General features: G+C 48.9%; 12 protein-coding genes across 12 annotated transcripts; 7 read left to right on the forward strand and 5 right to left on the reverse strand.

Annotated features, from left to right (window-relative positions):
• Positions 1 to 398: 398 nt before the first annotated feature.
• N7519_000895 (nitronate monooxygenase) lies at positions 399 to 1,421 on the forward strand (the record flags this gene model as incomplete). Its single annotated transcript, XM_057287673.1, has 1 exon — positions 399 to 1,421. One exon carries the CDS (start codon positions 399 to 401, stop codon positions 1,419 to 1,421), a length of 1,023 nt encoding a protein of 340 aa, XP_057153756.1.
• Positions 1,422 to 2,096: 675 nt separating this feature from the next.
• Positions 2,097 to 3,337, forward strand: N7519_000896 (Globin; the record flags this gene model as incomplete). The annotated part of the gene is made up of 2 exons (XM_057287674.1): positions 2,097 to 2,642; positions 2,693 to 3,337. 2 exons carry the CDS (start codon positions 2,097 to 2,099, stop codon positions 3,335 to 3,337), a joined length of 1,191 nt encoding a protein of 396 aa, XP_057153757.1.
• A 106-nt stretch (positions 3,338 to 3,443) lies between these two features.
• Positions 3,444 to 3,805, reverse strand: N7519_000897 (DUF563 domain protein; the record flags this gene model as incomplete). The annotated part of the gene is made up of 2 exons (XM_057287675.1): positions 3,444 to 3,676; positions 3,736 to 3,805. 2 exons carry the CDS (start codon positions 3,803 to 3,805, stop codon positions 3,444 to 3,446), a joined length of 303 nt encoding a protein of 100 aa, XP_057153758.1.
• A 1,723-nt stretch (positions 3,806 to 5,528) lies between these two features.
• On the forward strand, positions 5,529 to 6,029 carry N7519_000898 (esterase family protein; the record flags this gene model as incomplete). Its single annotated transcript, XM_057287676.1, has 1 exon — positions 5,529 to 6,029. The coding sequence occupies one exon, from the start codon at positions 5,529 to 5,531 to the stop codon at positions 6,027 to 6,029; it is 501 nt and encodes a 166-aa protein (XP_057153759.1).
• Positions 6,030 to 6,494: 465 nt separating this feature from the next.
• N7519_000899 (aminoglycoside phosphotransferase family protein) lies at positions 6,495 to 7,370 on the reverse strand (the record flags this gene model as incomplete). Its single annotated transcript, XM_057287677.1, has 1 exon — positions 6,495 to 7,370. The coding sequence occupies one exon, from the start codon at positions 7,368 to 7,370 to the stop codon at positions 6,495 to 6,497; it is 876 nt and encodes a 291-aa protein (XP_057153760.1).
• A 2,601-nt stretch (positions 7,371 to 9,971) lies between these two features.
• N7519_000900 (type I HSP40 co-chaperone YDJ1) lies at positions 9,972 to 11,453 on the reverse strand (the record flags this gene model as incomplete). The annotated part of the gene is made up of 5 exons (XM_057287678.1): positions 9,972 to 10,103; positions 10,159 to 10,289; positions 10,367 to 11,215; positions 11,267 to 11,336; positions 11,418 to 11,453. The coding sequence occupies 5 exons, from the start codon at positions 11,451 to 11,453 to the stop codon at positions 9,972 to 9,974; spliced, it is 1,218 nt and encodes a 405-aa protein (XP_057153761.1).
• Positions 11,454 to 12,465: 1,012 nt separating this feature from the next.
• On the forward strand, positions 12,466 to 13,134 carry N7519_000901 (cytosine deaminase; the record flags this gene model as incomplete). The annotated part of the gene is made up of 3 exons (XM_057287679.1): positions 12,466 to 12,624; positions 12,722 to 12,987; positions 13,113 to 13,134. The coding sequence occupies 3 exons, from the start codon at positions 12,466 to 12,468 to the stop codon at positions 13,132 to 13,134; spliced, it is 447 nt and encodes a 148-aa protein (XP_057153762.1).
• Positions 13,135 to 13,282: 148 nt separating this feature from the next.
• On the reverse strand, positions 13,283 to 14,554 carry N7519_000902 (uroporphyrinogen decarboxylase HEM12; the record flags this gene model as incomplete). The annotated part of the gene is made up of 4 exons (XM_057287680.1): positions 13,283 to 13,353; positions 13,416 to 14,339; positions 14,410 to 14,451; positions 14,500 to 14,554. 4 exons carry the CDS (start codon positions 14,552 to 14,554, stop codon positions 13,283 to 13,285), a joined length of 1,092 nt encoding a protein of 363 aa, XP_057153763.1.
• Positions 14,555 to 15,337: 783 nt separating this feature from the next.
• trm82 (putative tRNA methyltransferase) lies at positions 15,338 to 16,929 on the reverse strand (the record flags this gene model as incomplete). The annotated part of the gene is made up of 3 exons (XM_057287681.1): positions 15,338 to 15,707; positions 15,762 to 16,439; positions 16,490 to 16,929. 3 exons carry the CDS (start codon positions 16,927 to 16,929, stop codon positions 15,338 to 15,340), a joined length of 1,488 nt encoding a protein of 495 aa, XP_057153764.1.
• Positions 16,930 to 16,978: 49 nt separating this feature from the next.
• On the forward strand, positions 16,979 to 18,244 carry N7519_000904 (60S ribosomal uL10 domain-containing protein; the record flags this gene model as incomplete). Its single annotated transcript, XM_057287682.1, is given in 4 exon segments — positions 16,979 to 16,989; positions 17,196 to 17,291; positions 17,360 to 17,576; positions 17,588 to 18,244. The coding sequence occupies 4 exon segments, from the start codon at positions 16,979 to 16,981 to the stop codon at positions 18,242 to 18,244; spliced, it is 981 nt and encodes a 326-aa protein (XP_057153765.1).
• Positions 18,245 to 19,605: 1,361 nt separating this feature from the next.
• N7519_000905 (flavin-containing monooxygenase) lies at positions 19,606 to 21,225 on the forward strand (the record flags this gene model as incomplete). Its single annotated transcript, XM_057287683.1, has 1 exon — positions 19,606 to 21,225. One exon carries the CDS (start codon positions 19,606 to 19,608, stop codon positions 21,223 to 21,225), a length of 1,620 nt encoding a protein of 539 aa, XP_057153766.1.
• A 519-nt stretch (positions 21,226 to 21,744) lies between these two features.
• N7519_000906 (uncharacterized protein) lies at positions 21,745 to 24,093 on the forward strand (the record flags this gene model as incomplete). The annotated part of the gene is made up of 3 exons (XM_057287684.1): positions 21,745 to 22,407; positions 22,463 to 23,568; positions 23,616 to 24,093. The coding sequence occupies 3 exons, from the start codon at positions 21,745 to 21,747 to the stop codon at positions 24,091 to 24,093; spliced, it is 2,247 nt and encodes a 748-aa protein (XP_057153767.1).
• Between the last annotated feature and the right edge of the window lie 326 nt (positions 24,094 to 24,419).

Genomic DNA, 24,419 nt, shown 5'->3' on the forward strand with positions numbered 1-24,419 from the left:
GTCATTGCGGTGAATCTCAACCATGCGAGAGGAAAAAAAAAGCATACCTTATCGCTCCAACGCACACGAGACCAGGCACTTGTGGAGCACGCTCGGACCCGAAAGGAATATGCGCAGATGCGGGGCGAGCGCATAAAGTGGGTCGCCAGATATGGATACTACGATGTAGTTTGGACCCTTGCTTTATACCTGTTCGCAGAGCCATACCATTCTGTTATTATGAGTCCCCTGTCGCTGCTGAACGACTTGTGATTTTGTTCCAAACTCTGACTGGCACAGTCTCTTTGCCTCTCGACACCTGCCTTTGAAATCATTCAGTGTCCACCTCTCCAGCCCTTTCGGAAAAACATGCATGCCGTACTCCTTGGGCAGCGGCCCCGCTCATAGTATCGGCGCCCATGGCCAAAGTTGCCATGCCCAAGCTTGCTGCAGCTATCTCAAAAGCAGGAGGTCTAGGATTTATTGCTGCGGGTTATCATAGCGATCATCTTGAAGATTTGCTGGAGGAGGCCGAAGATCTGCTCCAGGAAGGCACTGCGGAAACTCCGACCAAGGTTGAGGAAGGAACCCCGAGGTTCCTGCCGGTCGGGATTGGCTTCATAACGTGGAGTGCCTCCTTGGAGAAGGCCCTCCCCTCCTTCTCCAGATACTGCCCTGCTGCTGTTTGGCTATTTGCCCCGCCGCAGGGCTTCAGGGACTTAATTCCCTGGGCCACTCGTATTAGAGAGGCCACAGCATGTAGGACCAAGATCTGGGTCCAAGTCGGATCTGTCTCAGATGCGGTGGAGGTGGTCGAGGCTATCAACCCGGATGTCATCGTCGTCCAGGGACTGGATGCCGGTGGGCATTCACTAGCCCGAGGAGCCAGCATAATTTCTCTTGTGCCAGAAATCATGGACAAACTCCGAGAGCTTCGGCCTTTCCCTCATAAGCAAATTGATGTCCTTGCTGCTGGTGGAATCAGTGACAGCCGAGGTGTCGCCGCCGCTGTGGCACTTGGCGCCCACGGGTGTGTGTTGGGAACGCGGTTTCTCGCTAGTCCCGAATCCTTGGTCGCTCATGGCTATCAAAAGGCGTTACTCGATGCCTCAGATGGAGGAACCAGCACAGTTCGGACCACGATCTACGACAAAGTTCGCGACATTCATGGATGGCCGGAGGGCTACGATGGCCGCGGTCTTATCAACAAAACCTTTGTTGACCATCTTAGTGGTCTCAGTGAGGTGAAAAACCGAGAGCTGTATCGTGAGGAGCTAAACCGTGGAGACCAAGGATACGGGGTGAATGGGAGACTTACAACATATGCGGGAACTGGAGTTGGACTCATTAGGGAGGTTATTCCTGCTGGTGACATTGTCAAATCTTTGCGCGAAGGCGCTCGCGCCTTGCTCTATGGACAGAATTATGTATCTAAACTTTAGGTGGTACAGTGTATGTCAACTATACAGATTGTTCGTCTATAACGTACCTGATGTAATGTTCTTATCATAGAATATTACAGTTCTATGTGTTGTCGTAGGATGTGAGGACGTCACCAGAATACCGACGATGTATATATTTTCAAGTCGGTAATTCGGAGTGGTGCTTTGGATGTGTTTCTTTTAACCAGGTAGTAGATGAATTTGAAAGCATAAGGATGATTGAGAGTGACCGATATTAGCACTTATCACTGGAAGAGGTAGAATACCGTGGATTCTCCACAGCACTTAATTATTGCATGGTACCTCGAGCCATTCTTAGAAGCACTGTGATGTAACACGCAGTCTATGGCCCCTAGCTCATTCGACAGATTCACACACACTCGTTGATCCATTTGCGAATCCGCAGGACCCGAAGATTAACAAGGGATCGAGCGCGAGCGAGGGCGGCTATTGCGGAAACAGTCCCGGAATCGTGAATCCACCTCTTTGCACCCAGTCAATAAGAGTGAAGTGAGTTGTATTCGTGAACAGATTTAATGGACCGTTATTCCACAGAGCAATCTTGCGCCGACTTCCGTGGCATTTTTATTTTCATATCCAAGCTTTAACCCCCGTATATCCTGCCTGACTCCATCACCTATCTTTCGTTTCTTCCACCATTCTCTTCGCTCAATCATGACTCCAGAGCAGACTGAGCTGATTACCAAAACCGTTCCAGTTGTCGATCAGTATGGCCAGGAGATTACCAGGGTATTTTATAAAAATATGCTGGCTGCCCATCCAGAGTTGTACAGTGTGTTCAATAAGACAAACCAAGATACAGGACACCAGGCAAAAGTCCTTGCAAAAGCCCTTTACGCCTACGCCGCAAACATTCGCAATCTGGAAGCTTTAGGACCTATGGTGGAGTTGGTTTCCCACAAGCATGTGTCTCTGGAGATCACTCCGAACCAGTACAACATTGTTGGCAAGTACCTCATCGGGGCAATGCAAGAGGTTCTAGGAGTCAATTTCACGGAAAACATCCAAGAGGCCTGGACTGCCGCTTATGGTCAACTTGCCGGAATCATGATCCAGAAAGAGGCTTCCCTCTATGATCAGCATGACGAATGGAAAGGCTGGAAGGATTTCCGCGTCACGGACATCTCTCGTGAATCAGATGAAATTTCTTCATTCTATCTCTCCCTGTCGATGGGAAGCCCCTTCCGTCGTTTGTTTCTGGTCAATACGTTTCTGTCCGAGCTCATGTACCGCATCTTGGGTATATGCAGGCACGGCAATATTCAATGAGCGACCTTCCTTCCCCTACATATTACCGGATCAGCGTGAAGCGGGAACATGGACAGCAATTCGCTCCTGGTCTACTGTCAAATACTCTCCATGAGTTTGAGACCCCCGGTAAGACTGTGCAGGTTTCCCATCCTCGGGGCAACTTTCTCTTGAAAGGTGTCCACGACAGGTCACCTGTTGTTCTCATCGCTGGTGGCGTTGGCATAACGCCCTTGTTGTGTATGTTGAAATCCCTCACATCAACTGCACCCAACATGGAACGTCATGTCCATCTCGTCTACGCCACGAGAACTACGTCTGCACGGGCCTTTTTCACAGAGATTATGGAAATCGGTCGCCGAAACCCGACAGTTAAGCTGGCGTTCTTTGTCGAATGTCCCGGGGAAAGTGATCAGGCCGGTAAAGACTATCACCATATAGGTCGTATCGATCTACGGCGTCTTGGCATGCAGCAGGATCTTTTCATCGATGATTTTAATACGAGATACTACATCTGCGGACCGTCTCCGTTTCTCGAAACGGTGAAGAGATCTTTACTCTCTCAAGGGGTAACGTCGACCAGGATCAATATGGAAATTTTTGGTGCTGGTGGCTTCGATGCTACTAAACCTCAGGAGCATTTATAGAAGAAGAATCCGAGGACCGTACAGGTGCCCTCTGTAGCTATCTTTAAGATAGGGATAGGTCGAGAACATAAAATCTCCAGGTGGCGAAAAGTATCCATGGATCTATTCAAACATCATAAGGTCGCAGGCCCTTGATATATACTGCCTTAATGGCTACACCCATCACATCCATAAATCGCTCAACATCCAGGTAAACATCTTCAGAGCACCAGTCAAACTTGCACGCTAAGGTTGGGTCGGCTGCATGAGTGCTGAAATAGTCATGACCCTGTAGAGAAGCAACATTGCGAGCGCCCTTTTTATCTAGGCCTGATGGTGGGATTTTCACCGTCGCCGGTCCTAGAGCAAAATGGCTAAATATTTTAAAGTGATCATTGGAACAAAGGACATGAACTAACTGTGCCTCATACGGAGACGGATACTCTTAGAACCCAATTGATTCCAAGTATCCAGGGGAAAGGGGACCATTGTAAAACGAAATCCGGCCATCGTCCTCTATCTTGTATTCGAAGAATAGACATTTTCCTGTGGCACACTGGTAGGATATCGATCGTGGATATTTCCGACCTGGACCTGATATGATCCGTCTGCTATACTGCCTTTCGTCTTCACAGAAACATGTGGGGTTTCCAGGCAAAACACCTCGTGTGTCTCCAAAGCAAGCGAATTTTCTACACAAAGTGCAGGTGAAGTATGGACGGTCCGCATTGCCATTCTCGTTGGATGAAATACAGTGGCGTCTTTTAGTAGGACCGCGACAATAAAGACAGCGCGAAGTGAAGAGACTGGTCATGTTGCTGAGGGAGTGCTTGGGGTTGCAAGTGATATTGGGCGCGATTTTCAGGACTGGAAATGAAGGAAAACTTGAGTATCAGGGAGACGATTTTGTTTATCATGCAAAACGGTGAGGCTGAGCCTCTATGTACCCAGGAATATCGTGACTCATGTAGGCTGTGCGCCCAGGTGGCTGTGAGACAGCAGGACCGGTGTGAAAATAATCTCTTAAGACAGGGCTGTTTACTGGCTCGATGCATGGCGACTCTTTAGGAGAAAAAACCAACCCTGTTGTCTCGGGCAGCCATTTTCCATCTTACAAGTACTTAGGAAATGTCGCCTCATTTGATCAAAAATCTTTGCTATTGCGACCCCTTTATATTTTGTTGCTTTAAATGTAGAATGGACCTTTCAGAGTGATATTAAGTTCCTTTCAAGCATTCCATATTTTCGATGTAAATAGGAGCCAAGGCAGATTCGGGCAATGACAGCGCCAAAACGCCAGCCAATTATAGGCTTACACGAAACTGCGCAACAATAAGAAAGCCGCGTCGATTTGTAACTAACAGAGCACTAACAGAACCTCATTCGTGTTGATCAAATCAGTTTCAAGGCCAAGGGTTGGTCTATTTGAAGAACAATAACATGATACTGACAAAAGGCACGCAACGCTGAATTTTCCTTCTTAAAGCTGTGCGAACTAAAACACTTCACTAGTGGATCGTCTTGTCAATTTAAGAAATCGCGATAGAAATGTCCGGGTGTGTTCTTGAAGCGTGCTGTCGGCAAATCCTTGCCATATACGTTTCCACCTGGCTTCGCCATTCAGGTCCAAATAATAGTGTTGAAGCACTACCACCACCTCCCTATATACATGATTTCCTCTGCCGCTTTAAATATTTTTCTTGGCTTTCCATATGCCGTTACAATCGACTGGAAAGTTACTACATGTAGTATCCCCAACTTCCACCCTTCATTTCCGTCTGGAAATACCCTATGCCAGTCTCTTCATCCTTCTACATACACACTTTTCTCTCTCTTCTCATTAAATTCCTCTCCTACTCGAAACTCATCCTTTCCTTCTTCTTCTTCTTCTTCTTCTTCTTCTTCTTCTTCTTCTTCTTCTTCTTCTTCTTCTTCTCTCTGTCGCCGTCTCACAGACAGTCCGCACTTGAACCTCATTTCTACTGACAAGAAGATAAAAACAAATTAAAAAAACGATGGTCACTCGATTCAGTTTTGACTCTTCGACACCATGCGCTGAACGAATGGGCTGGCGGACCTTGGTATCTGAACGTTGTTACGAGAGAAACGAACTTTGCCATGGAGGATGCATCCTCATGGATACCGAAGCTATCATGGTGATGTTCCAAGGAGAATCGGAGCGTGCTACATCATACTAACGTTGTTTAGAAAAATGTCTGAGCCGCCTGATCCTGTCTCGTCTACCACCTCCCAGCACTCCACGCCGGCTTCACTTTTATCTACACCTGGTTCATTTCCACAGTCCAAAGCAAGTCGCATGTTCTACAGAAGGACTGGAAGGCACCCTGGTGTTCAAGAACAACAGAGTGCCCCTGCATACGCTAAATCCTACACCTGGATTGCCCCGCGCCCTATTCTACTTACGGAGCAATCCGGGTCTTCTCAGTCGCTTTCGTCCCCCAAACCCATATCCAATTGCCCCATACAAGACGCTCGCAAGGACAGGGGGTCTTTGGAATCAAGCTTTCGGGTGCAGATACTTGCAAACAAACGCAGGGGGGAGAATCCAGATCCCTACCAGAACCTTTTGTGTTTCATGTCGAAGACAATTGCGGCTGGACCAAATGGACCAATGGCTTGGTCATATGGAAATGCGACCGAGGCTGTCCCAAAAGGAGAAAGGAATACCGTCGCTGGCTTGTTGCGCTTTTGAGGGCCCTGCTGAGAGTTTTCGGTCGGAGTAAGAATTGAGATGTCATACATCATAGGACACTCTTTAGGGTTGCAGGACAAGGTTCCGGGACCCGTTTCAGCCTCCACAGGCCTAAAGGCTTGGCGGGCGCGTAAAAGATCGGAGAAATTCCCCTTCCAAGGTAAACACGATTCACCGATATCAGGGTCTCATCACATTTGACCTATATTCCCGGTCCTTATCGAGTTTTCATAATTTCAACTTCAAATGTGGCTCCTCAGATATCAATCTAGCTAATTATATCTAGCGTACGTGGCCACGGCCGACCGAGGGTCGACATCTGCATTTCAACATTCGCGCTGGCGCTAATGCAGGTGGACAAAAATCAATCAGGCCGTTCTATTGGCAGTCCAGATAAGCGATTGTCTCCTGTCTAGAGGTCCCATGTGATTGCTTTTCTAGGTTGAATCGGTCAAAGTCTGAATTTCAATCCCTCCAGGACACCCATTCCGACGCATAGTGTTCGAACCCATGGTCTCCAAGCAACTCTTGAACTCCTGCGCTCCACTCAGTCGGATTATCCGTAGCTGAATCTTCTAGATTCATTCCACGGCTTAATCGAAACTTAGTCCGAATCCATCCCCTTGGGAAATAGCCAGCGAGCTCCCAATCAATAATACCAACAGAACCGGTCTTCGGAGTATCTTCCACTATTATATTCCCAGGGCCAAGGTCGGCATGGTAAAATACAAATTTTGGGCAGTCCATACCCATCGCTTCGCATGCTTGTTGGAGGTTACTAGGAGAATAGTCCTCTACCGTACCTCGTTTGATAAGGAGCGGCTCAAGGGCATTCTTGCCATCCACGCCACGAAGCATATTGCATTCTCGACTCACGAGAAACTTGCAAACATCTATGATAGCTTTCATATAGTGGCGTCTCCATTTTTCATCCAGACTAGGCCAAGCCTCTCCAAGGGTTCGACCTTGAACCCTATTAAGAAACAGATAAGACCGGCCATTATGTTCTGCTTCGTGCAAGACCTTAGGGATCTCGAAGTCAGGCTGCTGTCTCGAGACAAATGACAATGTCGCAGCTTCTGGCGTTATGCCGGCCTCGCATATTTTGACTTTGCAAAAAGCGCTGTTTCCTACAGACCAGACTGCGGAGGCATTTCCAGCGTCATACACCAGTTTGAATTTTGGATCATCCAGTGGTAATGGTAAGGTCGGAATTGGGGGAATAGGCGCGTTGGTGATGGTGTAACTCAGATCGTCGTCTCGATCATACCAGGTAGAGGTATCAGAGTAGCCTTTTGAACGACGAAGACGTAGGGGGGCCGATGCGGAATGTGTTTGCATCCACCTGCTTGAGGGACTCCCTGACAGGTTCATCCATGTTCTTGGCTAAGGCAAGGTATTAACCGTTGTTGGTGTTGATTTCGACAAAGTAGGATTAAAGATGGCAGACAAAAGACAGAAGCTGTAGAGTCAAGAAAGTTGAGGTGTGATATGGAAGAAGGGCAAAGACGGGGAAGTGATGGGTATTATATACGCCCACTGGAGTGAAAAATAACTATTACAGTCATGTTCCATTGGTACTCGCACCTAGTACTTCGGAGGGCCTGAGACCACTTATTCCCTGCCGGTAGTACTTCGTAATCTTAACTCGTAACTAGTATACAACGGTATGCTCGTAGGAATAGGTACGTGGTATAAAAGAGCGGTCAAAGGTGCAAAACAATGAAGCGGCACTGATTGATGAAAAAATCCTTGGCGAATGCTTTGGCCGTGATTAGTCTAGCAAATCTAATTGTACATTTAACTACAGCGCTAGGTTCGACAGCTTGCCATGATCCCACCCTCCGGACGACATGAATCTGCAAATTCTTTAAAGATCCAAAGTACCCGCCAAGACGATCTGGTCCAAGATACTCTAGTTGACGTGCATCCTTGTCCCTGAGCCTGAGTCTTACGATGATGTCCTTCGCATTCACATCGGGATTCATTTGATCCAGGGGGACGTGGACCGTCACCAACAGTGAGTTACTGCGGTTGGCGCAACCTAGAACGTACCGCCGACTGAACACTGGCTCAGACCCGATCAACACTTCTTGCAATTGCGTTTCCCTTTTATCTGCCGCTAGTTGCAGCGTTGCCTCCGAAGCCAACACTTTTGCCCAAATCGATATGACGAAAGATCCCGCTATGGATGTCTGTTACTCGGTCATTACTATTAGCTCTTTCGTTGCTTAATACGGAATTATATGGGTTCTCCTGTCATTATGAGCGATAGAAATAAGTGACGCACATTTTATAGGAACTGGAATAGTAATGTCAAACTCGCTAGTGGTTAAAATTACCATGTTGTAGTTCCCTATCGAGCTGTTAGTAGCTACCGGAGCCGTTGCACTCTATCCTTCTTTCCCGCAGTTAACCTGATACATACGACCATAGGGTGTGGAAAACAGGGCTTCCCGTCCGCTCAGCCGTACTTAAGCCACACGCCGGTGAGTTAGTAGTTGGGTGGGTGACCACCAGCGAATCCTCACTGTTGTATGTTTTTGTGTTTTTGTTCCAGCATCACTCTGGTAGCATTAACTTTTCAGCCACTATTGGTTGATACTGGATACATGGAGGACCGCTTTGGTTGTTTCAACTGGACCTTCTCGATGAGGCTTCAGAATCGAATCATACGATTAACCAAGGCGATTGATATTAGTCATGTCCTAGTCTGTTTAGTCCTGCCCCGGCCTTCATGCAAATGAGTAGTCTTCTTTTACCTTAGCTTTATAGTACATCTGATAGTACTCTAGGTATAAAATGCACCAAGCATGCCCTCACGCCCCGAACCAGACGGTATGTATGTAGGTAAATTCGAAGCTGGGAGATTCTTCCATGTAGACATATCCATCCAATCACCAACTAGGTAAGGAATAATGGTCCTATCAGCCTTACGCAGTAAAGACTGCCTCGACACCATCTGATGTTCAGATTGTTGTAGTTGAATACCGGAGCTCTAGGTAATATTGTTGCCGGGGTAAGGAGGAACTGTCGCGTCACACCACAAACGTAGTATTTTCCGATTTTTGCCCGAATAGCCCACCAAGCGAACTCGTCACTCTACGTCGCCATGAGACACTCTTTCACGTTATCTACTATACTCTGGTCCAGATACCCACCACCGAAGTTCATGGGAGGACTACCTTGGAAGTCAGTCCCACAAGTGCGCAGAGGACCTTGAGGACTTCCCAGGAAGCTATCTTGTCGCACTCCAACCTCCAGCTCTTTACTCCTGCAACTACACGTACGACTACCAACAACGCGTCTCGTATCAACCATCCATAGGATGAGCAAATGCATTGGAACGGAAAACATGCAATGTCTATTCAAAGGTCATCAAGGCTAACAGAAAAAAAAAAGGCAGGAATCCATCATGATCACGCCGCGACCCCTCTCCCAGAGCTTGGTCGTCCTAGGACAACGCCAGCACGGGAATATAAATCTTTTTGATTCATTCGCAAGAGCCAGGGCCGCAATCATGGTCTCGTCTCATCCATCTTCGATTCATGACTCTTTCCCATCGTCAGCGCAACTCCCCACCACACAAACCCCAGTTCCCATGGAAAACATAAAATGGGCGACAAACGCGAAAAAGCAAGGATCAAGGACCCGAAACGTGTATGCAAGGAAAAAAAAAGTGTTGACAGCGAGGAGGATTCGAATCAGGATTACAGGAGAAATTGGGAAGTGGAACCCGAGAAGACAAAGAGAAAAAGAGAAAATGATATCTTCCAGGTCTTCAGAGGAAACGCCATTGCAAAGCATAAAACAAACAGGTTCCCCGCGTCAAATCGGGGTTAAGGAGAAGGGCCCCCTTCACATGGTATCATAAGTGAAGTCTTCATCATTAGCCTAGCATCAACCCCCATTTACGGCATGGAAATTGTCTCCGGAATCCTTTTACTGCGAAGCACACTGCACCCGCTCGGCACCACCGGGCACGTCGTCATCATCCTCGTCCATGCCGGCCGTGGCCGCGCCGTGGGCGCGGGCCTGGTCGTGCTCGTTCTCGGGGTCCTCCAGCTCGAAGTCCTCGACCATGGCGTCGGTGGGGGGGCACGACCTTCTCAGAGCGAGGAGGAAGGACCTTCTCCAAGAGTTCCAGGTTCTGGAGCTCGTCCTTGGTAGGGAACTTGACATCGAACTTGATGTACAGGTTACCGTGGTCGTGGTGGCGGAATGAGGGCATACCCTGGCCGTGGATGACCTTGATGGCATCTGGAAAGCATTGTTAGTAACGAGTTTTACAAGGCTTGTGCGGGAAAAGAAAAAGGAAACCAAGGCAAGTCACATACCAGGAACGATAACCTCGCCAGGGGCGATGTTCACGGTCAACCACCGATCGTCGAGGTGCTCAATGTGAATGGAACCGCCGGCAAGAGCGGTAAGAAGGTCGATCTCGGCCTGGTAGAACAGGTCGTCGCCCTTGCGCTGGAAGCGCGCGTGGGGCTTCTGCTCAATCTCGAACACGACATCACCGGGCATGACACCGGGCATCTGATCACCCTCGCCACGGAACTCAATCTTGTGGCCGTCGCGCACACCTTTGTCGACGTGAACGTGAAGCACCTTACGCTCAACGACAGTCTTCTTGCCGTTACACTTCTTGCAGCGGTCCTTATCACGGACAATCTCGCCCTCACCGTTACAGTCGGGGCAGACGGTCTGGAAGCGCTGGATCATGGGACCCATCTGGCGCATCATAGTCTTCATACCGCTACCGTTGCAGCCCGCGCACTCCTTGACAGCGCCCTCCTTACCACCGCGGCCATCACAGCCACCGCAGATGACGGACTTCTGGAGTGCCAACTTGGATACCTTGCCCTTGTAGATATCCTCGAGGTTAACCTTGTGCACGTGGTGGATTGTGCGGGCCTTCTTGGGGCCTTGTTCACGCATGCCGCCGCCGAACATTCCACCGAAGGGGCCGCCGCCGCCGCCGCCGAAGAATTGAGAGAACAAATCCTCGGCGTTCATGCCGCCGCCACCGCCGCCATGCTCCAGGCCTTCCTCACCGAGCTGATCATATAGCTGACGCTTCTCGGGGTCGGAAAGAGTCTCGTAGGCGTGCGACAGTTCCTTGAACTTCTCTGCGGCATCGGGGTTGTTGGTGTTCTTGTCTTCATGTGACGAAGGTATGTCAGCTGAGTGTTTCCAACATATGCTATTCGGAATCTCTGGGGGTTGTCACATACCAGGGTGGTACTTAAGAGCACCCTTCTTATAGGCGGTCTTGAGCTGAGCCTCGGTAGCAGTGGGAGGGACCTAAATGGAAGAAACACAAAAGTCAGATTTCAAGTACGAATCAAACCGGCTTGAGAACCGGCTAAGTATGGTTTAACATACCCCGAGGGTGTCGTAGAACTTCGTTTCCTTGACCATTGTGAAGTATGCGGGGAATCAGAGGCGTAAGAAAGGATTATCGATATTAGGTATTCGCGTGGAATCCCAGAAACGGAGCGGGAGAATGGAGGGGAGACAAAGGCGCCGAAAACTTTTAGACGGCTTTTATATGAGAAGTGCCAAACAGACAACAATTGCGGATATTTGAAGTCCTGGCTGGAGATGAGAAAGTGGAGGAGGGGGAGAGAAAGAGATGGTTATCTGAACAATAATAATCGAAGCCAAAAAAAGGCTGAGTAACTTTTTTACCCAGGCACCTGTATTAGCCTCGTAAAATTACCCCGATAAATTACCAGGGCAACTAAGAATTGACGATTTTTCACTAGTTTTCTTTGTCTCGCTTTGAAGCAAATTTGCTAATTTTCAATCCAGAATTGACAATTTGCTCTACAATACGGGCTATTCTATATCTTCAACTCTTCTGGTGGCTTCTATGTACACCCAAACTGGCCCGAGCGCTGATTCCACGGGATTCTGCGGCCTTCGATGGTCTTCGCAAGTTTTCTCCGCGCTTCCACTGCCCACGGGTTGTTTTTTACCGCTGACTAACGGGGAATATTTCGCCCATCAGGCGCCGAGGTGCATGTGTAGATGTCTGGAATGAGACGAATCTCTAATGCCTGTTGATTTCGATATTTATTGCTTTAATACATATGTAGGCATATTATATTAAGGGTCGTATACGGGTTTTTGCATATTGTATCCTGCATACAATCCCTGGAAATGTACCAGTAAACTTGACAATGCAGAAATTTTGAACGCTCGCCACTAACAGCCACTCCAGCCACATATCTCTTATCGATAAGCCAAGAGGCGAGGGGGAAAAAAAGCTCTTCACGGTCCACTCGGTTCAATAATCGTCATAGAGGGGTTCGGAACTCTCCGATTATAGCCTGAAGTAGAATTTCAATACTCCATATCTCGTAGTTTTCTTATCTTGCCCCTCTCTACTCTGTAGCCCGCACTCAGCTCAATCATTACACTCTTCAAAATGGAACAGGATCCCGGATTCATTGCCGCCGTGGAAGAGGCGAAGCAGGGCCTCTCTGAGGGAGGTGTGCCAATCGGTGCTGCCCTGGTCTCAAAGGATGGAAAGATCCTGGGCCGCGGTCACAACATGCGCGTCCAGAAGGGAAGCGCTGTCTTGCATGTCAGTACAGCGTGATATACTCCAATTGATATCAATTGTCGATCTATATCTATATCCACTGTTATAGCGTTCATGAACTACCGCTAACACACACAAGGCCGAGATGTCCGCCCTCGAAAACTCTGGCCGTCTTCCTGCCTCTGCTTACGAGGGTGCTACTATGTACACTACCCTCTCACCCTGTGATATGTGTACCGGCGCTTGTATCCTCTACAAGGTGAAGCGGGTTGTCATTGGCGAAAACAAGAACTTCATGGGCGGTGAGGAGCTTCTGCTCAATAAGGGCAAGGAGGTGGTTGTCTTGGATAACGCCGAGTGCAAAGAATTCATGGCCAAGTTCATGAAGGAGAAGCCTGAGCTATGGTATGTCGTGTTTGGTGCTTGGTCTATCGCAATGCGTAAAACGGCTCTAGGTCTCCTTGCAGTTGCATCAAGAATTCTTGGCCGTTTCATGATCATCAATACTAACTGTAGTGTCTGCTATACAGGAACGAGGATATCGCTGTCTAATTTTCATAAGGCCTGCACATATCATAGCCCTAAATACCCCGAGAATAGAAAATATTCACGCCCAAAGATGCGTTTCTAGATCCAATGTAGTCTTCAGATCTGAGTCGGGGAAGAAGCCGACTGATTTTAAGTTTCAGGAAACAGACACTTATACGGTCAAGCGGTGGATTTCTTCAAAGAAGAACTTGAGGTTCTCGGGGTCGACAAATGGAGTGACACCTGCGTTGAGAGAGACAATTAGTTAAATGATATGCAGCCCCAAAATATAAGGTTCGACTAACCGTGGCCCAAGTTGCAGATCCATCCCTGCTTGCCCTTCTTGAAACCCTCGACCATGGGCTCAACAGTGGCGGTAATGGCAGGAGGGCCACCGTAGAGCATTCCAGGATCAGCATTGCCTTGGATAGTTACACGACCATTGGCAATGCGCATGGCCTCAGCTGCATCGTGCAGCCAGTCCAAGCCGACAACATTGTAGCCGGAATCGCAAAGGTCATCCAGAGCATACCAGGCACCCTTGGCGAAGACGGTCATGGGCACAGGCTCCAGACCCATCTCCTGCAGCCGCTTAGGCAGGTTGGCGGAGATGTGGCGCAGATAAGGAAGCGAGAACGACTTGAACGAGGCGGGAGACAGCTCGCCAGCCCATGAGTCGAAGACCTGCACCAGCTGCGCTCCAGCTGCGACCTGCAGCGCGAGGTATTCCACACAGATCTCGGCAATCTTCTGCAGAAGAGCCTGTGCCTCGGCAGGGTACTTGTAGACCCATTTCTTAGACTGCACGAAGAGCTTGCTGCCACCGCCTTCAACCATGTAACACAGCAGCGTCCATGGTGCACCACAGAAGCCGATTAGGGGCACCCGGCCTTTCAGCTTGAATCGTGTGAGGGTAATTGCCTTATAGACGTAGTCCAGCTCTGCTTTAACATCCACCTTCTTCGCCATCACCTTCTCGTACTGCCCGTCCGTTGGGGAGTCGAGGGGCTCGGGGAAATGAGGTCCCTTCTTGTCCACCATCTCCACGACCATACCCATGGCCTGGGGAATGACTAGGATATCAGAGAAGATAATTGCGGCGTCGATGAGGCCTTCATAACGCTCAATGGGCTGGAGAGTCAAGGTCGATGCGACTTCGGGTGAGCGGCAGCATTCGAAAAAGTCACGGCCGCCCTTCGCCTCGTGGTATTCAGGAAGGTATCGGCCAGCTGTATAATAAATAAGGAAAGGTCAATCAATTGTTCTTGAGGACATAGTGCACGAATAAGTCTGACTCACCCTGTCGCATAACCCATATCGGAGGACGCTCCACCTTCTCACCTGCGACTGTCAGCTCCGATTAGAACAAAAGCCACAGAGTAGGCATACCCCGTGCAGCCCTCAACAGCAAATCGTTTTTCAAAGGCTCAAATTGTTCCTGCATTGTGTTGGTGGAATATGCAAGTGGGATGGAGGGGGGAAGTGGGATTATAACAAGGTTCTCCGGGTACCGCGGCCCGCGATTATCGGAAAACACTTTTGAGTGGTAACGCTTTCTACTCATACAAGTTGTACATTTATACAGCTTCTGTTTTCTTCCAAAGGTCTCTTTAGTAATGCATTTGTCCCTTAGAATATACATTATTCGAGTTGTCAAATCAATTAGGATATTTGTGTGTTTCGCCAGTTGATCTTTGCAGATGGATCCATCCTTCCGGGATATGACAGCAGAGCCCTCACCAACACTCTGATCTCGACCACAGAACAGATATCACCACCACATTGTGCGGCTTGACATATAGCACGGAACAGAACGGAGAACCATTCGATGGTTACGTGTGTGAGGCGAAATTAACCGATATAATTCGCGATAATTGGAGAAGGATACCGTCATCCCAAAATAATCGTCGGGTGACACCTGAGGTTGGCATTCTTTTCAAGGTTCTCCAAATAATATTTCTTGTTTTATGCCACTCGGTTTGGTTCGGTTTGATATCCTTTTGATATCCCTTCTTGATAGCACCAAATAAGACGAAGAGGAAGTCAACACAAAGATGGTACGTGAAGATCTCGGGAAATATATATTTTGACATGGGTGACGCGAAATTTACGGCTATGCTTTCTTTTTCTTTAAAAAATTAATAATGAACGTCGGGGAACTGTTGCATTAAATATGTATTTGGAACTTTAATTGATCATTTGCTGTACATTCATCAAAAGCATGCTTTTATTCGTCGTAGTCACCTCTCTTCCGCAGATTGCCCAAGTTGTACATAGAATCATTGAGCTCTTTTTGCTCTTTCTGCTCTATTGTCGTAGGGAGACTTGAGGTACCTTCGGAGTTGATTTTGATGACCATGGAGTCCTCTGCAGGGATCCACTTTCCAGAACTGAGCCGGAAGGATTCGAGAGGAGGTTGGGAAGATGACTTCCAGGTACTTGTCGAATCGGACTGTCGCAAAGTATCCACGGCAACAAGAATAGAGCCCCTTGAATCAATGCCAACCAGTTCAAGAACGTTTCCAGATAGCTGGAGAGTATGTTGGTGAGTTATCGTGTTGTCGCTCTCGAGACTGTAGCAAAGAAGCTGTGAAGACCTGTTCTTAATGTTAGCAGAATCATAGATATTAACAATGGTTATTGGAACATACCCTTCAAGTGCGACAAAGATAGCCTTCACCGGTTCAGCATTGTCGGCGGTAGGCGCAAGGGAAACATCCCAAATGCCGCGCACTGTGGTCTCTCCTTCTGACCCAGGAAGCTGAACTTTCTGTAAGATCTGATTCTCGAGCCAGTCCCACACAAGCAGATAGTTGTCGCCACCACCCGAGATGAGAACCTTCGGTTCGAACGAAGGGACACAAAGACTGCTGACAAATGAAGTGTGGCCAAAGCAGAATTGCTCAATTACATGCGCTTGGGGAACACCACGAGAGACACGGATGTGCTCATCACGATCCGCAGTCAGGATGTAATTCCGCTTGCCAACCGTGTTATCCGCAGGGCGGGTAACGGATATCAACTCCGTCAACAACGAAACGTGACCGACAATAAGTTGATGCTCGAAGTTTAGCACCACTCGTTCTGCTTGGTTGGTCTTCGATAGAGCAGCCTGCCGCATTTGCTGCTCCAATGATTCAAGGTTGCGCTTCGTGTGCACCGTGAGGTTTGTGGCAGAGGGCTCATATGATTTCGCTGGAGCCTGGACTTTCACGTATTCTCCGCTAGGAATCAGTGGGAAAGTGTACACATCTCCGAATTTGTCGCCCGTCAAGATGTTGTTCTCATCGGGAGTCAGAGTAAGCGCAGAGAGCTTCTTTGGCATTGTACTATAAATGATGAGATTTGCGAGCTTGCAATTAGAAGAATAGTCACTCACCGAGCACTCAATTGCTGGAGTTTGCCTTCGTTATCCAAACTCAGGACTCGGACACATTTATCCTCAGAGGTCATGATCACTACATATTTGCCGTGGGCGACAGTCACGAGAGGAATGTTGGTCCAGGAGTTTTTGGAAGCTTCTTTGTTCGAATCCTTAGGTTTTGACTCGGATTTGGCATCCTTTTGTTCCTCAGAGGTTGAAGACAACTTTCTTCGCTTTTCTGGGGGCGCTTGGCTTTCAGATGCGGGAGCTGCGTCAGAGCTTTTATCCTCCGCATTGGCATCTACGGGTTGAGGCCACACATCCAGTCGCTGACCACTGGACGCATCGTAAGAGTAGAGATCGCGACCAGCAGTGGCGACAAGGATATCCGATTGGCCTGCTGACTGCCTGTTGACATATCGCAGACACTGGAACGGGTGTTGGAGACCGGCCATGATGAAGTGCTTTGATCCACAGAATGGAAATGGCCAATGAGCTCACAAAATGTGCCAATTGTATGCCAATTGTAGTCAATAAGACAACAAATAACAATAAGAGCTCCCGAGACCCCTGTGATCGAATTCCGGCCATGTCTGTCCATCAATGGGCGGGTCTACTTTTTACGTCACGTGACCCACTAGCGAGCGCACCACCAAAATTGATTTTCCCAAAATCGGCAAGCTCTTCTTTTCTTCTCTTCCATTAACCACCACAACAACAGACTTTCCCTTAAACAACCTATCTTCACCGAAATCAAGAAGAAATGGGGGGGCAAGTCCGCAACCAAGACCGCTTACTTTGAGAAGCTGCGCTCTCTGTTAGTTTCCTCTCAATGGCGCCTTGCAATTGACTTGATCCAAAAATTCTAACAATTCTGTGTTACAGTCTCAATGAGTACAGCACCATCTTCATCGTTGGAGTTGACAATGTCAGCTCTCAGCAGATGCACGAGATCCGTATCTCCCTCCGTGGAGAGGCCGTCGTCCTGATGGGTAAGAACACCATGGTTCGTCGTGCCCTTAAGGGTTTCGTCGCCGAGAACCCCGAGTGGGAGCGTCTCCTCCCCACGTCCGTGGCAACGTTGGTTTCATCTTCACCAACGGTGACCTCAAGGCCACCAAGGAGAAGATCCTTGCCAACCGTGTCGCTGCTCCCGCTCGTGCCGGTGCCGTCGCCCCCGATGATGTCTGGATCCCCGGTGGTAACACTGGTATGGAGCCCGGTAAGACCGCCTTCTTCCAGGCTCTCGGTGTCCCCACCAAGATTGCCCGTGGTACCATTGAGATTGTCTCCGACCTCAAGCTCGTTGAGGCTGGCAACAAGGTCGGTGCCTCCGAGGCTACCCTCCTTAACCTGCTGAACATCTCTCCGTTCACTTACGGTATGACCATCGCCCAGGTCTACGAGAACGGTCAGTGCTTCGGCGCCGATGTTCTTGACATCACCGATGAGCAGCTCCTGGGCGCCTTCTCCAAGGCCATCTCCACCATCACTGCTGTCTCCCTGGCCACCAACTACCCCACCCTTCCCTCCGTTATGCACTCCCTCATCAACGGATACAAGAAGGTCCTCGCTGCTGCCATCAGCACCGACTACAGCTGGGCCGAGATTGATGAGCTCAAGGACCGCATCGCTAACCCCGATGCGTACGCCTCTGCTGCCCCTGTCGCTGCCGCCGCCACCTCCGGCGGTGAGGCCGCCGCTGCCGCCGCTCCCGCTGAGGAGGAGGAGGAGTCCGACGAGGACATGGGCTTCGGTCTCTTCGACTAAGCGCCTCCTCGATGGGATGCGAATGCCATGTATTAGATTTACTTGAACCGGAGCTTGAAATAGCGACCGGGAATGAAACAACATGTCTTGGCAATGGATTTCCTTCGGAAACCTAGGATTCGTATAATGGACGTAGCTACGCCCATTGTTCGTTTCCGCTGAATTGGTGAGTTTTCAATTCTTTCTCTATTTCCCCTTGCACTACGCACCTCACCACACCCTGGCGGATGATTATACATTTTTAACCCCGAGCATTTACGCCCCCTCCGGGGCGCTCTGAAGATTAAAATAATGCAACAACAACACTCTAATTTTTTGCTGACGCCATGCCTTTACCCTCACATGCTTTGGACTTGGTACCTCGATTTGCAAACAATTGCTAACTTGTGACAAGACTACAGATGCTCTTCATACGACCTGCGATAGTAGTGCCGATATGTTGTCGCCGTAGACAATTTTGTAGCTGGAGGCTGTCAGAAATCCTGTTCGCTATCTCTATTTGGGCAACTGCCGTAATAGATGGTTGCTCAATGAAAAGTCGGTCTCAAAAACTCGAAATCTTGTTCATGTGCGTAATGGTCACGTGGTATGCGCCAAGACCACCAACACCCACTGTAGGATTAGGTATCTTTTGTACAGCAGCTCCATACAAAAGATACACAAACTCACAACGACCTACCCACTTTGCCCTTGTCACCCGTCACCCTCCTATCATAGCAAGCATGCTCCAATTGATGGCAGGCTGAATGGATCTCAGTGGGCCCGGGGTCCGAAGTCCGAGTACGGAGGCCGAAGGTGCAAGCCTATTGACGTGAGATGGTCGTTGGTATTGGTTGAGAATGTAACATCCCGTTGCTGAGGTTAGTCTCACTCCACCATCCCTAAGAAAATCCAGTACGTAAAAGGTATACACCTATCTCACTTTGTCACCTTTTTATAATGGCCAATAATACCTATTAGCGAGACGCCTACGGGTACGAGCTGACGATTCCTACCAGGCAGTATCCGTTACGAACCTATACTGCACGTTCAAAATGGGCTCACTCCTCGCAGACTATACATATTATTTCCTTTTATCCAGCCTCTCCGATAGTCATTTATTTGGACGGTGTGGCTTTCGCTCTGTTCCAGCATAGCCGGACGATTCACGGGTCGGACTGGAGAACAAAAGTCCGAAAGCGAGGAGCCCGAGTCTGTGGGTACTATAGCCAAGACATCTAGGTCCTAATGCTGGACATGTATACGGTGCATGATTCATGTCAAGCCAACGGAAACAAGTATTTAAAGCCATGGTGCGCCCTGTAAACACTATATATACTCAATAAAGCATATCTCCTATCTTTTAAGCACCTCTAAACATCATGGAGCCTCACCATGAACAGCAAGTCGATGTTTTCATCGTTGGCGCAGGTTTTGGCGGCATTGGTCAGGCCTATGCACTGCGCAACCTTGGGCTCTCCATCAAAGTCATCGACTCTCTCCCGGATCTCGGGGGCACATGGCTTACGAATACCTATCCCGGGGCCTTGAGTGATACAGAGAGTTTCGTATATCGCTTTTCATGGGACAAGGAAGATTTGCAGACCTATCCTTGGAACCGCCGATATCTTAGACAGCCTGAGATTCTTGCATACCTGAGACATTTCGCGGAGAAGCACGATCTCCGCAAGAACATGGAGTTCAACACCGAAATGCAGTCCGCTATCTGGGATGGGGAGTCTCATGTCTGGGAGATCAAGATCAGTACCGGACAGACTTTCAGAGCACGCTACCTCATTACTGCAATGGGGATTTTGTCGAAGGCAAATCTTCCCAGCATTCCGGGAATCTCGACATTCGAAGGAATAGTCGCACATACATCCCATTGGCCAAGTGACTTGGACGTGACGAACAAGCGCGTCGGCGTCGTGGGATGCGGTGCGAGCGGCGTTCAAGTCATCAGCAACATTGCACCGTCTGTTACATCCTTGACAGCGTTTATTCGACATCCGCAATACACACTGCCCAGCAACGACAGGTTCATCACACCAGAGTATAGGGCCTGGGCGAATGAGAATTACGACAGGATTTGGGAGCAGCTCAAAAGCTCACTGATTGGGTTTGGATATGTCGAGTCAAACCGTCCGTTCTTTTCGGTGGATCATTCGCGACGTCAACAGCTTCTGGAGGACCTGTGGAACAATGGCAATGGGATGCGTTTCATGGTTGAACATTTCTGCGACATCACCACCAATGAGAAAGCCAACGAAGTGGTGTGCGATTTCCTTCGAAAGAAGATTTATCAGATTGTGAAGGACCCGAAAAAGGCGCGCAAGCTCATCCCCAACGAGCTCTTTGCTCGAAGACCGATCTCCAATGATGGCTATTACGAAACGTATAACCGGGAAAATGTGTCAATCGTGGACTTAAAGGAGACCCCAATCGCAGAGATTACCTCTAACGGCCTGCGGACCGAGGACGGAACTGTGCACGAACTTGACGTACTCGTCCTCGCCACTGGTTTTGACGCCGTTGAAGGAAACCTCGTTCGGGTGAACATCGTTGGACGTGGTGGTAAGGAGCTTAAGGATGCCTGGGTGAATGGACCTAAGTCCTACCTTGGTAGCTTCGCCGCTGGGTTCCCTAACATGTTCATGGTGAATGGTCCGAAGGGTGCATTCGGAAATGTTGTGCCGGCCGTGGAAGCCAGTGTTGAGTTCATTACTAATGCTATCCAGCGAGCGGAGACAGCCAGGGGAAAGTATGGCTCCCAAGGGATCGTCGAAGCCACCCGTGAAGCAGAGGATGAATGGGGTCAGGCTTGCGAAGACGCCGCGAAAGAGAATCTCTTCAACAAGTTGAAAAACTCTTGGTTCACTGGAGGTAACATCCCCGGAAAAGTGGTTGGTGTGAGAGCATATTTTGGAGGGCTGGGTAGTTACCGAGCCATCGGGATCAGTGCCACGAAGGATACCTGGAAGGGGTTTAAACCACTCTCCTAGGCAGATAGCAGCTGGAACCGTTCACTTATCCTGTAATCCTAGAACTGTTCATTTTGTGGTGTTGTTTGCCATAATGTCATCAGTACTTGCGATAGATCTATATTGTGCGAAACTGTCATTAGTCAAGTTCTGAAGGCTATAAAGTTAGCAGTCCTAGTTCACTGTGGGGGGATATTCCTACCATGCCGATCCATGAAGGATTTTATTTGAAACAGCTGGTCAGTCATCTAGCTATGTAAAACAGCTATGAACGAAGTGTGGGAGAACCTCAAGTCTCCCTTGTCATCATGTTTCCCTGCCCAGGTGGTGCGATCTGATAAGAATTAGGCTGGATCAGATAAGGAGAGGACCCACCCGGGTCCGGACCCCGGTTACACCCTGCTCGGAGATAACCAAAGTTGGAATCCCCGGCGCCCTTAGGGTAAATTTCCGAAGAGTTGTCTACCAGTCGGCTCTTCATCCTGATGGCAAAACTGCAGTGAAGTCGCCCTTGTCTTGACGAATTTTGTTAGTTCTACCATGGCTTTCCCACCACCAATACCCTATCCGACCCAACAGGTGGCTCCAGTTCCACGATATAGTCCAATCTACACACACGACGGAATCAGTGACTCAACCTCGACACCCACAACAACCACGCTTGATCAAGCCACGCCACTGCAACGAGAGATTTACGACATGGTTGGACGCAGTGAAGAGCCAAGCCACTACAGCAACAGGTTACGCGCGATGCAAGACACCCTCGCGGTACCATCGGCTCGGTCGCCTGAGCTGCAGCAACTGAGCTGTGTAACATGTCGCCGCAGGAAGGTCAAGTGCAATAGGAGGGACCCATGCTCGAACTGTGTCAAAACAGGAATAGCTTGTGTTTTCCCAGCATCTGCAAGAAGATTCGAGAGGGCAAGCAAACCACCGAAGATAGATGTCATCGACCGTCTTAAGCGATTAGAAGATATGGTCAAAAATATCCAGCATCCTGTATTCCCGGAGACAACAAGCTCACCAATGGATACAGCTGGCAATGGCATAGTCACGGCATTCGAGAAGTGCCCTTTCTTTGACACAGACCCCCGAGTGACTCGGCAGAAGCATGGTTCCCCGGAAGAGTTCGGACGATTGATGGTTGACAATGGTTGCAGTCGGTACATAAGTAACCGGCTATGGGCAAGTCTAAGTGACCAGGTATGCTCCTATTTAGACTCTTTTCCTCTAGAATCCAATGCTAACGTTAGTTAAGATAGATGAATTGCACGACCTTTTGGTACCTTCATCTTCCCATATCGACGAATATCTCTCTCCGGATAATGTTCATCATGGCGATCAACATTATGACTGTTTTCTCTTCGGATTTAATTCCGTGGCACATACGCTGGCCAACTATCACCCACAACCAGAGCAGCTGTTGAGCTTGTGGGATAACTATCACCGCAATGTAGCCCCGCTACTTATGATTATCCACCCGGAAACTATAAAAGAGGTTTTCCTTAAATTCCACGTTGGGCCAATGTCCCTGGACAGCGATTCTGAATGTCTTCTCTTTGCTGTTTACTTCTCAGCTTCCGTGAGCATGGGTGCCGATCAATGTGTTTTGGAACTCGGAGATACAAAGGAAGCAATGACCAGCCACTTTAGATTTGCCACGGAACAGGCATTTGTTCGAGCAGATCTCACCAGTTCTAAAAGCTTGATGTTAGTACAGGCCGCTGTCCTCTATCTGAAAAGCTTGCGTGCGTTGGAGCAGATGCGGGCTGTATGGACAATGACGTCCATTGTGATCCGTCTGGCTACAGGCCTGGGCTTACACAGGGATGGTTCTGCATTCAACCTACAACCTTTCGATGTCGAGATGCGGCGCCGCCTATGGTGGAGTATCTGCATTCTGGATATTCAAACTGCAGAAGATCAAGGCACGGATCCGATGATTCATGATGTGTTGTATGACACTCAGCTTCCGATGAACATCAATGATGAGGAAATTCGCCCTGGTATGAAGGATATGCCTCGTGAGAATGCTGGCCACACTAGCTTGACTTATTTTCTTCTTCAATGCGAAGTGGCTTTGGCCACGCGCCGATTGACCTACTATCTCCCCGGGAATCCCTGTTCCGCCTTACAGACGATTGAAGAACGCCAGGCGCTTCTCCAGGACCTTGATAGGCGCCTCAATGAGCGCTATGTCCGCCATCTCGATACAGCAAACCCACTGCATTGGGCTTGCAGCAAACTTGTCGACACAGCTGTTGCCAAACTTTCGCTTATAATATACCAGCCGTTGGACAAAACGCAAAGCATTGCCTCATTACCCAAGACATACAAAGCAGGCTTCTGCTTAAAGCCGTCGAAGTGATCGAACTTTCACACCTTTTTCAAACCGACATAAGAGTCACCAGATGGAAATGGGAATTGCAAGCACACACTCCCTGGTATGCCGTTGCTTATGTTCTGGCTGAGCTATGCCACAGCCGGGAGAGCTTGGAAATGGAACGTGCGTGGTCGTCGGTGTCTAAAATCTTCAAAGATTGGCAAGTACATGCGTTTAGGCAAAACAGGCCTTTGTGGCGACCGTTATCGAGACTTATGATGAGAGCAGCATCTTGTCGGGACAACCAAAAGGAAGATGCAATGCAGCCAGGCATAATATTGGATGGTTCAGTCTTCCGGAAGCAATTGTCAGATCCGGACAATTCTATATTCGCCGCAGATGCTTGTTCTTATTTCAATCAGCCGAGTGATGAAACACAACCCAAGAATACCGTTACTCCCTGCTTCAGCATGATCCCCGCCATGGGGTTGGAACAACCATCAGAAATATTTGGCGGGTTCGATCCCTTGCAGCCTGAGCTCTGGAGTTGCGGCTTGCCAATGTAACGGTGGCACATTGACGGGCAAGATTGTATTACGTGGTGGAAATGTTAGCCACTGCCGTTAGTGAGACGGATGATTATGGATCTCACTTTGGACTGGAACAGTCGAGCGACGGCAGTATAGCAACCTGCGTGCCTGGCTGATCGCCAGGTAAACGGTCCTTGTCTTTATATGGGATAATTCAGCTCTCGTTTATGAAATCCACATCTTTGACCGACCACAAAAAGACTACAAAAGGCTTGGCCGCTGGTCTGTTTATTCTCAAGTCTATACGAATATTAACTGTACACTCTGGGCATGAAGCATCTTGGCCTCTAGTCTGAGGCAAA

Source organism: Penicillium mononematosum (assembly GCF_028829835.1).
Source record: "Penicillium mononematosum strain IBT 11891 chromosome Unknown utg000001l:1.0-4488741.0:1.0-4491989.0, whole genome shotgun sequence".
Classification (NCBI taxonomy): domain Eukaryota; kingdom Fungi; phylum Ascomycota; class Eurotiomycetes; order Eurotiales; family Aspergillaceae; genus Penicillium; species Penicillium mononematosum.